The 13,659-nt window shown below is 39.6% G+C and overlaps 2 protein-coding genes across 12 annotated transcripts in view; one reads left to right on the forward strand and one right to left on the reverse strand.

Annotated features, from left to right (window-relative positions):
- Positions 1-13,659, forward strand: part of atxn3 (ataxin 3) — a 77,087-nt gene that overhangs the window by 16,144 nt on the left and 47,284 nt on the right. For all 10 annotated transcript variants that reach the window (XM_042091388.1, XM_042091389.1, XM_042091390.1 and 7 more), the window contains exon 6: positions 12,606-12,693. In XM_042091388.1, the coding sequence (XP_041947322.1) occupies positions 12,606-12,693 (88 nt within the window). The remainder of the gene's footprint in view (positions 1-12,605; positions 12,694-13,659) is intronic.
- Positions 1,762-5,154, reverse strand: LOC121708593 (E3 SUMO-protein ligase ZBED1-like). Of its 2 annotated transcripts, none has more exons than XM_042091363.1 (3): positions 4,150-5,154; positions 2,711-3,681; positions 1,762-2,411 (listed from the first exon to the last, which is right to left on the reverse strand). In XM_042091363.1, exons 2-3 carry the CDS (start codon positions 2,909-2,911, stop codon positions 2,136-2,138), a joined length of 477 nt encoding a protein of 158 aa, XP_041947297.1. In that variant the 5' UTR covers positions 2,912-3,681; positions 4,150-5,154; the 3' UTR covers positions 1,762-2,135. Both variants share the same exon structure in this region; 1 of them encodes a protein (XP_041947297.1).

Here is a 13,659-nt window from a genome sequence, read left to right on the forward strand (position 1 = left end):
CTGGGCTGTCCCCACAGAGATGGCGTTTTTTTACAGTGTATTCAGGACACAGACAGCTAGTGGTTGGTTAGGTGATATTTGCAGTATATGACATAAAATGTTTTAGCCTAAAAGCGCGTGGCATCGCTTAGAGCACCTTTAAATGCCAAAGTGAAGGTTGAGTACAGTATTCTGTGCAGTTTTGTAGACAATAGAGATTAATTATGTACAACAGTGTATAGTTAGCATGTCAGTGACAGATAAGGAGTATAGAGAGTTATGTACAGAGAGTATAAATAGACATTCTATATATATATATGTGATCTATATTAGTGATGTATAATATACACTGCGTTCCAAATTATTATGCAAATTACATTTTTCTCAGATTTTGCTGAATAGTTGATGCAAATGACAGTCTGTATAATTTCAGTCTTCAACCAGTAGAGTATTATTTGAATTTTATTGAACAAACCTCCCAAAAATAAAAGCTCAAAATGCACTGTTCCAAATTATTATGCGCAACAGAGTTTCAAGATATTTTATAGGTTGTAAAGAACTAAAAATGGTAATTTGTTGAATTTGCAGCATTAGGAGGTGATATTTATATCAATTTATAAATTAAAGGGAAACTTGGCAGGATTTCCTCCTCTGCTGGAAAAATTGTGCATTATGCTATTTCAAACTGTGGGAAAAGGTAATGATAAAGCACATGGATTTGTTTACAAGCTAGCGAACGGTTAGCATACGTTTGGCAGAACTTTGTGGATGTTACAAGCAGAGTTTTCGCTAGAAAAAAATGGTGCCGGTCAAAGTGACCGGCAGAGGTTTCGTTTTCCGGACATTTTGATGATGTGCCGGTCAAATATCCTATTATCCCTTCTTAATTAGTCAAATTGAGGAAAACTGGAGACAGGCTATGTAGCTTAAAGAATGACATAATCAGGCTGTATAGAATGCAACATGTTCATTAGCCTAACTTAAACATGTCTAACAAGATCTAGCCAGTATCTTTTCATGGACAGCAAGAGTCCGCTTCGTTCGTTGTTTTAAAAAGGCTACGTTGTTTGTTGCTGCTCCAGTGGTGACTGTTTAACTTAGGCCTACACAGATGCGCACACACAAGAATGAGCGCTCACACCACTACCCCCTAATGCTATGCCTCTTTATTTGATAACAATAAATTAAGAAATGCTTCCTATTCTGGAAAATGTGTAGTTTTTTTTTTTATTTCGGCCGCGGTTCAGTGATATCGTTTAATTGTGCCAGATATTATCCGCTGACCAGTAGGCCTAATCGCCTCGACGAGGAGGCCCTAACCCTGCAGATCATAGACAGAGAACGCATAGGCCTACTGTATGGTTTGGGTAAAGAACACTTTGCATGTCTAGTCTACCTGGGCCTGGCCATGTTTGAACCGCCTCACTCATTTGTTCATTATTTAACGTTATACGTTCGACGTTTTAAGCGTGCGCTTCCTATTTGAAATTCAGCATAGGCTATGCATGTTGTTTAATAGCTTACTTTTTAAACGGTAGAGCCTGTTCATTTAAAAACATAGCCAGAGGACGTATAATATAGGCTTACATATTAAGGCTTATTCTTAGTGATGCACCGATGTGAAAATTGTGGCCGATACCGATAACCGATATTAATTTTGCTGTTATGGCCGATACCGATATTTACCGATGTCGATATATATATAAAACACATTTTTATGATGATCAATATAATTAATCATCAATAAATCATTTTTTTCCTTTTACTTTTGCATTTTATTTTCAGAAATGACTGACACTGTATTCTGTTAACATTGAAAAATATTTAAGGTACAGTAGAAGGCCTAAAAATGGCCAAAGCCACTTAGCAAAATAAAATGACTGATACTGTATTCTGTTAACAACATTGAAAAATATTTAAGGTACAGTAGAAGGCCTAAAAATGGCCAAAGCCACTTAACAAAATAAAATGACTGATGCAGTATTCTTTTAACATTGGAAAAACTTTAAGGTACAGTACTAGTAGGCCTAAAAATGGCCACAGCCACTTAGCAAAAGAAAACGGAGCCAGAACCAACTGGACTGAACAAACACTGGCTTTTGCAGTCTTTTGAATTGTAAGTATAGTAACTAAGTACTGTAACTGTAGGGCTAGGCCTAACCCTTGACCTTCCTGGGCTTTGGAAGCAGATGAATGTTGTGCTTAACAAACAGGAGCATTTCTGCTCTCTCTGTACCGATCCTATTTCTCTTTTCACTGACAACATTTGAAGCTGCGGAGAAGAGACGTTCGCTGTCCACACTGGTACATGGAGCTGAGAGGTACTTGTGTGCCACTGGGGCGAGGGCAGGGAAGCGGGTCATGTTGCTTTGCCAGTACTGCAGTGGGCTCACATTTCTGGGGATAGTGGGCTCACTCAGGTAACCATGCACCTAAAAGAAAAATTGAGAAGTGTATAAATATACATCTCTGGCAAATCATCAGGAAATTATTATTCAACATTTGTATTCATGGCACCAAACGAAATAAAATAATTGTTAATTCAATTAACTTTTTTTCTTGTGAGGCCAAACTCTTAAGTCTACAAGTTCAATAATAACTATAGATCACAGTTTTTCATGAGATTAGACTAGATTAGAAATTACTTGGACACAAAGAAATGTGAAATACTTTATTTGAATAAAAGACTATTAGAAGATCATCTTCAAATAGTATAGTAAACCTAGCCTACCTGCACACTCGTTGGACCTGTTGCCTGTTCATCCTGCTCCTTTTCCTCCAGAATTTCATCGAACATGTCCAGGAACGAATGCCCTTCACTTGGCGTACGCATCCTCTTTTCTTGTGGTTCACCTTCTTCTGGCTCAGCTTCTTCTGCGACTGGTGTAGGCCCAACTGTGGCTCTGGCGCTGGTTGTCGCTGAGGCGGTCATCTTGTCCACTTCTTTCTCTAGCTTGTTTTTTGCCACTAGCTTGAGGACTGCGTCAAAGTAGCGATCTTTATATCTGGGGTCCAGGATTGTTGCCAAGTAGTATAATTGCTCAGAGAAACTGGTTTCGAATCTCTTGTTCACAGCTTCAAGCAGTGCAGACTTGGTTGTTTTGACCCCACTGTCGGTTTGACCCCACTGGCTGTCTTGTTCAGAAAACGCTTGAGTGCCACAACAGACGGGATCACGTCAGCAGCTGTAGCTGTATGCGAGCTGATCTCTCTCGTCAACTCCTCAAAAGGTGCCAGGAGTGTTGTCATTTTCTCAATGAGACTCCACTGATTTGCGTTGAGAGATACAGGCAGTCCGTGGTAAGCCTCGTACATAACCAGTGCGCTTCTGTTCCAGGAGAGTTGTCATCATCATGAATGTACTATTCCAGCGCGTTGGGACGTCCTGTTGTAGCATTTTGATATTCATTCCCATCTCTCTCTGGATGTCTCTCAGCCGAGAGGTACCAAAAGGGGAGCTTTTAAAATGTCCGACTATTTTTCTGACTATAGCCAAAGAGTCAACAACGCTTCGCTGGCTTAGTACTGCATCGTGTACAGCTAACTGCCCCAGATGAGCCATACAGGCCAGGCTTTTAACACCACACTCCTCCATCGCCTTCACCATATTTCGTGCGTTGTCTCGAAGCACGACGTGCACATTTTCTTTCCGGATTCTCCATTGTGTAAACATGCAGTCAAATGCACTGGCTATGGCAGTACCTAGAACAAAATAATAATGATAAAAAAAACATTTAATGAAAGACACGTTAGCTAGCTGGCACATGATATAATGCCTTTTTCCCCAACCAACTTCTGCCGTTCTGTATTATCGTTATGCTACGCGATGCTAGCCTAGACAGAAACCCCAAAACAATCATGCATTCATTAGCACAGCCCAAACATCATAGCTATCTCGTGGTCTGCTTAGTAGGCTTATGTAAATAAAATAAAAAAATAAAAAAAACATACAGCGCGGATTTTTCTCTGTTGTTCAGTTGGTTTGGCAAGACGACTGTTAGCAATCCCTATTAGGACCATAACTACTGATAGTTATATTTAGCCTACCGCGAGATTAGATATGTAGTGCTAGGTGTTATAGGAACATGCAAGCCAGCAATCATGCACAACTTTCACTTTTGCCTTGACTATTATTTAATTTGCATCTGTCCAAAAAATAGCCAGGCTTACCTGTATGCGAGCCAGGGAATTCTTGGGCATGTAACACGGCTCTCTTCATCTCGAAGTGTTCGTCAATCCACTGAGCCATGAGGCTCAACATGCTTGTTTGGTTGAGGTCGGAACTCCATATATCCGTTGTGAAACTGATGTCATTGACATTGCTGTCGAGTAACTTGTCGGAACTCCATATATCCGTTGTGAAACTGATGTCATTGACATTGCTGTCGACGTGGGTGGCTACGTTATCATGTAAGGCAGGCAGGGCAACATCCGCAAAGTAACGACGGCTTGGCTTGTTATAGCGGGGCTCAGCGACCTCAAGCACCTCGCTGAACCCTTCGTCTTCCACGACTGAGAACGGTTGGTCATCAACAGCGATCATCTTAGTTATTGCTACAGTCAACGCCTTTTGCTTTCGGTGGTCCTTGTGGAATTTCTTCGTCTTATCCAGCACTTGCTCTATGAGGCTACCGACTGGTGCAGCTGCCGCAGTAGCAGTAGCTTTCTTCCGCTGCTTAGCATTAGCTAGTTTTTCATATTCTTTGTAGGCTTCGGGATGCTTGTTTTTTAAGTGGGTGATCAAATTGGTTGTGTTGAACGATTTGACACGAGCTCCCCCTCGCATCACCCGGCCTTCAGTCATTGCATACAGCATAGCGTTGGTCCTCTTCAGAGACTTTAAAAAATGACCAAACCAACGACATCTCTGCTCAACTGAAACAGAGACACGACTTTGACTGAAATTATTTTTGTCTTTTTTGCCGCCTTCAGCACCTGCTTCACGTGACGTGTACATTTATGCGCTTGTGCAAAAACAAACTCCCCCGCCCCCACACTCACATCTAACGCCTACATACACATCAACAAGCCTACATACACAGGAATAATTATCGGCCCTATTTTGACATCGGACCGATACCGATGTGTAAAAAAATGACCATATCGGCCGATATTATATCGGCGGCCGATATATCGTGCATCACTACTTATTCTCAAATTCAGATTGCAGACAGGATTATTAGCCAATTTCAATCGGACAATTTGACCGGAAAGATTTAATTTTGTCGGACATTTCATTTTTTTTTTCGGCCAATGTCCGGTAATTACCGGACAACGGAAACCCTGAGCCCAGCCTAACAAGCATGTTGCAAAATACATTGAAAGACGCAATTAATCAGAAATAAATAATGTAATCTGCAGCGCTTCATTTAACAAACTGCAAGCAACAGGAGGGTTGAGTCTGAACGACACGGAGTTTTAGACATTGAGTTTTTGATGTTTTAGAAATATTTTCGGAATAAAAATTGTCATTTAACCAATTAAGGATGTAGCTACATGCAACCCAGTAGAAGACTATATTGGCAAATCATTGAACACCATACACACATTTTAGCCTATTCTGCACAGTCTCTACACGTGGACCGCTAATGTGTCTACTAATCATTCATGTGTGAAAGTCATTAGGCTGGAAGCACTAATGTGTCTAAGCTCATTAGTCTACTTTCAATAGGCCTACTGTACAGCCTGAGAGGGGGAACATAACCTATAGCCTAGGCTACTGTAGAGTAGGCCTAGGCTAAACAATCAGTTGTGAAAGTCATTATGGAAGCGCTAATGTGTCTATTGAGCTCATTAGCCTACTTTCAATAGGCCTACTGTACAGCCTGAGCCTTACTGTAGAGTAAACAGTCAGTAAACAAGCTTTACTGTAGAGCAACCATAGCCTACTGTAGAGTAAACAATCAGTTTACTTAGTTACATTTGTTTAGTTAAATCCAGTTTTCTACCCTATCTCCATAATATGCTTAGCCTATAGAAAGGCGAAGTCGGGAAAGTGCTTCAGAGAAAATGTATTTATTGAAATAATGAACATTCTACATTCTACTGTCTACATTTAAAGCATGTTGAATCCCTGGGAAGATCTGCGTGTTGTGCGGAGGAATTTGTTGATCTTGTTATTGCAGTCCTTAAGGTCACTCCTCCCCATAGCAGGAAACTTTCTTTGCAGTGTTGAGACCACGGCGTTTTTCACATTCTGCGGCAGTGCCCTTTGATCCATCCCAGTTGGTGGTTTTGCTCCAGGCTTTATTGTTCCTCTGTGATGATGGACCTGAAGAGCAGGCATCCGTATCTGCCCACTTGGCCGTAGCTCTGTTGGTGAATCTTAGGGTGGTCTTCGGGACCAACATCACGCAAGGTCACGTCTGCGTGTTGACTAGGAACTTGGATGCTGTCGTTGAGTGTGACGGAGAGGGCCAATGGAGACATCTGCAAGGAGGGCAATTCTGGAGCTGGTCTCGGTGCACCTGGGGATTGGTCTCTCAGGCGTCGAATAACTTCTCTGCTCACGTCTCCGATCTTGAAATGGACTTGACATGTCATTTGCAATCAGCCAACTCGTTTATTTGGAATCGAATCGAATCCAAATAAAAAAGTTTTTTTGCAAAAAAAATGCCTTTTCATTTCAGAATGTCAAAAATGCCTTTTCAGAGACAGTTGAGCCATTACCAAACACAATACAATATTGGGATATTGTAGGCCTACTGTAGAAATTTCACTTAAATTGCAACCGTGTGGAAAAGTTGCCCTCCAGTTAAACTTTTCCCCAAATGCTCCCGACGTTGTCCCTACACATAACTGACAAACATTTCCCGACACACACGCACACACCTGCTCACGGCACTTGGCAAGTTCATTACACGCGATACCGGTTTAGCGCGTTCTGAACACATTCATATTTCACACATAGCGTCACACATATTTCTGTACTCACCAGTTTTCAGCCACAACATCTCCGCAAGCCGCGAGGTACCCGCTGGTTTTGCTCTACCAAACATTTCCACCACACGCACCAGTATTCCCACGCCATAGCACCTACACTGACTGCATTCACTTCCCTGTTGTGTGTCCCGCCATCAATGGTCCCCCGAGAAACCCGAACTGTCAAAGTTGCAATCTTTTTGTATTTTTTTGTTTTGATGGCGTGTCTGTAATTGTGGTTAGGGTTTTGAACTGGTTTTAGGGAAAGAGAAAGTATATTTTTTTTATAGCGTAAAATAAGGGTAAAATGGTTAGGATCAAGCCATGTTTATTTTTGTTATGATTGATGTCTTTATTTTGTTAATTGTTTTGGGCACTACTCTCCCACCATTTTTTGAGTGACGTTTCTAATGGGTAGGCCCATAAAAAGGCTGAGCTTCTGTCATTCAAGAGAGAGTGGCATAGGGAGAGCAGCTTGCTGTGAGGCTGAGTCTGGTTTGTGAACATTTAACTCTTTGAATCCCTATTAGTTTTGTATTGGTTATTTTGTTTAGTTAAGTCTTTAAGTGTGAGCAACCCTCGTGTTGATTTTTGTTTGTAGCCTTTTTTCAAAGTTTTTGTTTATCACTTTTGAACACTGTAAATAAACCAGCACTCTTAGAACAAAGTTTGCACTTGTCTGTGGTTCGTCAATGTCTCCTTGTACCTTGTTTGCCTGAAAGAGCGCGCCATCCCCTTTGTGAGTTTGGACCGTGAGGTCTCATTCTTCACAAACCGCAACATGTCTGCTTGCCGACGTTCAAACGACAACGAAAAATATATCAAAGCAACAAGAGGGTTGAGTTTGAATGACGCTGAGTTTTTGAAGTTAAGAAATATTTTCGTAATAAAAATGGTAATTTAACCAATAAAGGCTGAAAACATGTACAGTAAAACTGTAGGCTACATGCAACCTGGCAGAAGACTATAGGCTATTGGCAAATCATTGAGCATCATTCACACATTGTATTCTGCACAGTGGTCTCTACACGTGGAGCGCTAATGTGTCTAGGCCTACTGTAAATCGTTCAAATCATGTGTGAAAGTCATTAGGCTGGAAGCGTGTCTACTGTCAGTGACTAATGCGAGAAGCGGGTTCTGTGTTGCATGCATTTTTCCAACACTTGGCTGCAAGCGCCCCTCCCCCACCCCCTTCTTTCACAAGCAGTGCAGCTTTCTGAAGCTAATGTAACAAATACCACCAATATTGTTGTGTGGCAATAAAAGTATCCAGGGTTTGCGCAAGTAGCCTAAATATATAAATAATAGCATAGCAGTAGCAATAGCAGCCGACTATTTAGGTTAAGTTTATAACGTTGTGGACGGCCACCAAGCGTCTTCTGCCCCACGGCTGCGCGCGCATCTAGTTTTGTTGGTAAACAGGAAACCCGTGTATAAAGAAAGTTTAACGTGTCCCAAAACAGCTATCAATTAATCACCAAACGTCTTATAAACAAGTCTTACCAGGAGCAACACCTTGCAAAAAATGATAACAATAGGCCTAGGCCTAATAATGGTTAGAATGGAAAGATGCAAGTTAGGCGTATGTTTTTAAAAACAAATGCTCCCGTTACCCCGCAGAAGTTTCAAAGTAGCCTACATCCAGAAAAACTGTGTGAAAGCTGCGTGAATCACCTTGATAATGAAGTGTAAATTTTGAACTAGTACCCACTGTAATATTCATTTCTATACAAACCAAGACGGCAGATTTCTAAAGGAACGCAAGCCCCCACCCCATAATTGTATCTAAATTAGATATGTACCAAAAATTACATTTTACCGTGACTTGAAGAGCTGTAAACAGTGTTGTAAGGCTGCGTAGGCCTACCCGCTCGGAGTGCCAGTGGAATTTTGATTTCGCAACGAGAGTTCTCTTTCGCTCCGAGCACAGTAAACACGGATTTTTACCAGTAAATGCTCTCATTAAAAACCTAACCAGATTTTGTTCAAATCTACACACCCATGGCTACTGAAAAATGTAAGGTTCATTAATCAAATGTGATTTTGAAGTATTTAAATTTTTTTTAGTTTAGCGAAAGGGGCGGAAATTGGTTCTTTTACAATACGTTTGTTGACAAGTTTCCAGCAAGTTTCCTGGCTGGAGTTTTTGTGTTGCTCTGCAAACGGCACACGTTTACGGTTCGTAAAAGATTGAGCTTGGTCTGGTGCAGAGTTAGTAAGCGGAACGGAGTGTGAGCAGGCGAGGAGCGGAGTGAATGGAATTTTGTTGGAGCACAGAGCACTTTTTAATTTCTAGGCCGGAGCAGCTGCCCTGTTCCGCTCCAATTTCGCTCCAATACCGCTCACACCACGAGTCTGAGGCATGCCCTAATCCACCCAGAATTCACGTCTTTCCAATATTCATTTTGGAATCTAAGAAGACACATTTCACGAAAACATGAGTGTATGCTACGGAGAGCAAAGAAAAAACGTCAATTTGAATATGCGTCATATCAAAAGCTAAAGTAAAACTTGGATGCTCAGCCTGTATTTTGGACCTGTATTTAGCCTGTATTAAAGTAAAACTTGGATGCTCAGCCTGTATTTATCTATATTTATCTTCTATATCTCATTTGTATTTTCTTATTTTCACTCTTGTAGTTTCTCTTTATACTTTAGTCGTTTATGGCCTGTTAAATTTTTAGAAACATAGGCCCCATCTTCTGTTTATTACTGCTTTCCAGTGTGTTGATTTCAGTTTTAATCAGCTGTGCCTCGACTGCCACGACAGGCAGTCTGTTTTCTCAGTGCGGCCTGTTTGTACATACCTCGCCAAGAGTCGCCATCATTTTATGTGCATGTTGCGAAACAAATACGCCTGAAGGTGCAAAAGCGTAGTACATCTGGCCCTGAGTCTGTGGGAAACACTGAATTTCCTCTTATTTTGGCAATGTCTCCATGAAAACATTATCTCTGATCATTGTAACTGTGGTGCTAAAGCTTACTACGTCCAATAAAGGTCCATAAATACACAGTTAGTCAGTTAGTACTAAGTGATTAGTGTGGTTTCAATTTTATATCATGTCAGTGATGTGCAGTGAGCACATACCTGGTTAGGCAGTGTACATTCAGAAATCCAAAATGATCTGTACTATGTTTTCCTGTGTTTTCAAGCCCATATCAGTCCAGTATCAAATGTTCTGAAAAACACTCTAAAAGCACAATGACACTCATAGGCTACACTCATAGGCTACAATCACCCACTTGGTCTTTTAATTGCTCTGGATGTGTGGCCATTTTGTGTCTGCTGGTTGCACAACTTTTGTAGTTCTGCAAAAACCTTTTCTTATGGAGGGTTTTCATTCTTCATTGAAAGGTACCAAGAAATTAGGCCATGACCATTTATATCTATAATGTCTGTACTCATAAAGCAGGGCTATTCAACGTCATTACCTACACAAAGGGATGCTATCATAGCTCTCTCTTGCCATGTACAAAAGTGACTGAGGGCTAGGCTGCTTTACTCCTTTGACTTGTAGTGCCACTTAAAAGTATTCCTTCATTACTGAAATGCATTCATTGCACAGTAAACACTTTGGTTTATTACTTGATGTTGATGGCAATATAAACAATACTTGTCAGTCCATTCCAACTGGAACTGCCGTTTTTTATCTTCATTTTTGCGTTTCAGAGACATGGTTAACATTAGGCTTTAACATTAGAATTACTGCTGCCAACGCCGGAATTCCTGTGTAGGCTATGGGTGCGTTCTGAGCACACTGAAACTTTTTAACCGTGCCTTATTCTATTTTCAGAGTGTCAGTTTGAACTTACGAACGCACCCTATATCTGACAGCCCAGTGTGACCGGTGCGAGCCGCGCAACATTTGTTTACTTTTTATTTTATTGATTATAGCATAGTCATAAAAGCCAGATTTGAAGGCAGTTTGCGGGCGGGCCGCAGGTAAAATCCAACGGGCTGCATCCGGCCTGCGTGCCCCTAGTTGAATAGTCCTGTCAGAAAGTATTATGATATTATGGTATAAGCCCTTGCAGGTTGAAGTATCAGAATTCGTAATAAATATTTTACCTATTCATAATGCCACTGATGACATTTCTGCCTCTTGTGAAATACTTTTTATAGACCCCTCCATACAAGCTTTCTTACTAAAACATAATGAATGCCATCATGTTTATTTGTAATCAGTTGTTGGTATTATAGGTTAGGAATAAACCATTACAGATATTTTTAGAATTCCTTATGGATACTGGGTTTAAGAAAAATTGGTAACACTTTCTATGAAGGTTGTATTTATAACGCCCCATGAATGCATTCATAATGTTTTATAAGGTGTCTATAAAGCATTGTAATGCTCATTATTACCATCTATATGTATTCACAAGTCATCATTACCAACTTCAGTGCATTATAAATATGTCAAGATCTGCCTACTCACTTGTCAGTTTTATGATGCATCATAACTACTTTGCTTTGCTAAATGTGTATAGTGATGCATAAAGAGTTTTGACTTCTACTGTATAATATATCTATAGCTATAAGTAGAATACATTTATAATAATTTATACATCTCCCTATAGCACACAATTATAAACAGCTATGGAATATCATAAGTGTTATTTGTCAGCTCTAAGTAAAGTGACAAGAATATGACCCGATTATCCTACAATGAAATGAGAGCCAAAGGAATGCATTTAGTTCACTTTATTTTCATTTAAACCAAAGGTCTATTTTGATTCGAACGATCTTTCATAATATCCCAAGATGGATTTCAGTGGCATTGTGAGTTTTATTCCAATAATAACCACCACCACAAAATATAGGACCATGCCGTGCCACTTTTTTGGCCTGTCTCATTGTGTTTGTGTAATGTGCTCAGAGCATTGATAATCAGTCTGATTATGTGTGTTGGTTTAAATGAAAATAAAGTGAACTAAATGCGTTCCTTTTGTCTTTACTGTCCAGGCTCTCATTTCATTGTGCCTCATATTTGTTTATAATAACCTTATATCTATTTATAACAATACCTCATTTGCTCTACTTTACCTACTGTAAAGCTGACCAATAACACCTATGACATTAACATAGTGATTTATAATATTGTGCATATGGGGTAAAGATGCTCGACTCGGTACTTAGTTCATTGCACCCTGTAATTACTCAGTGAACTTATATCTGTTAATAATAGGGTCATATTCTTGTCACTTTACTTAGAGCTGACAAATAACACTTATGATATTCCATAGCTGTTTATAATTGTGTGCTGTACGGAGATGTATAAATTATTATGACTTTATTACATATACTTATAGCTATAGATATAAATAGGACTACAGTAGAAATCAAGACTCTTTATGCATCACTATACGCATTTAGCAAAGCAAAGTAGTTATGATGCATCATAAAACTGACAATATAGTAGGCAGATCTTGACGTATTTATAATGCATTATTCAGATTAAAATTATAATCATTCATAATTAGCTGTCATAATGCATCATGGAGTTGGTTATGACGACTTGTGAATACATATAGATGGTAATAATGAGCATTACAATGCATTATAGACTCCTCATAAAACATTATGAATGCATTCATAGGGCGTTATAAATACAACCTTAATAGAAAGTGTTACCGAAAAATCTTACTGAATATGCTTGATCATTAAAGAATGTGATTATTATAGACATCTATTATTGTTGTTTTAGTGGTTTAACCTGAATTCACTGTTGACGGGACCAGAGCTGATATCGGACACATACCTGGCTCTTTTCTTAGCACAGTTACAGCAAGAAGGTAAGCTTCTTAACATGTTTGTATTGCTGCAAGTTAAATAACAATAAGCAACTCTACCAACTGCTACTGTTGATTCTGGTACTTTCATGACACACGCATAACAATGTGTTGAAAAAAGGGCAGAAATATCTAGCTGTGAATTTTATCACCTGCATTGTGTAATTGAGAAGTTGAGGGTTTTGTTTTGTGTGTATGTGTTTTTTTTAGCATCTGCACAAAATGTGGTTCCCGAGTAATTCAGTTTTGAAATTGCAACACATTTCTACATGGTCTCCAACTTTGGGCCAAAATTATAATGTATTCTCATGTAAACTATGTCAGTACAAACATTTTTGTAAATCCCACCATCATGGTTCTTTTATTGCCAAATTCCAGACAATCCAATTTACACATTTCTACTGGCATGCTTCCTAGTGACATATGCAAATACTATCACATCATACCTTCCCAGATATGGGTAGCCCAGACTGTCCTAAAATAAGGAAGATATAGCATGTATAGATGGCCATTGCAATGATTAAGATGACTAGCTTATCTTATTATTTTTAGATTAAGTAACTCGGCAACCTTTTTTTAGATTAAGTAAGTCGGCAACCTTTACTTTCAAAAGAGCCATTTTTGACCAAAAATTTAGAAATTAACTTTCTGGGGGCCGCAACAATATTTATACCCTTTAAATACAAGCAGTCTTCATTGTACGCAGATCAGACATCCCGCCGATAATTCAGTCACATTGGTGGTGAAGGCAAACATTCGGCCAAGCATTTAATTGATTATTAAAATGATCTGTTTTACTCCACAACTTTTTAGAGAGTTTGACACCATTCCTTGCTTGTTCACTCAAGCCACGGCAGAGTTCAAGGGACGCAAGGATGTGGCAAACATTCGTCCAAGCATTTCATTGATTATTAAATTGATCTGTTTTACTCCACGACTTTTTAGGGAGTTTGATATAGAAGAATATTA

The sequence above is a fragment of the Alosa sapidissima genome, chromosome 5, assembly GCF_018492685.1.
Source record: "Alosa sapidissima isolate fAloSap1 chromosome 5, fAloSap1.pri, whole genome shotgun sequence".
Lineage (NCBI taxonomy): Eukaryota > Metazoa > Chordata > Actinopteri > Clupeiformes > Clupeidae > Alosa > Alosa sapidissima.

Excerpts from the sequence above, each read along its gene's own strand:
- LOC121708593 (XM_042091363.1), bottom strand. The coding sequence starts at position 2,911 with ATGACCGCCTCAGCGACAACCAGCGCCAGAGCCACAGTTGGGCCTACA. Across the intron at positions 2,412-2,710 it reads CAGGTCCAACGAGTGTGCAG|GTGCATGGTTACCTGAGTGA; the intron begins GTAGGCTAGGTT and ends TTTTTCTTTTAG.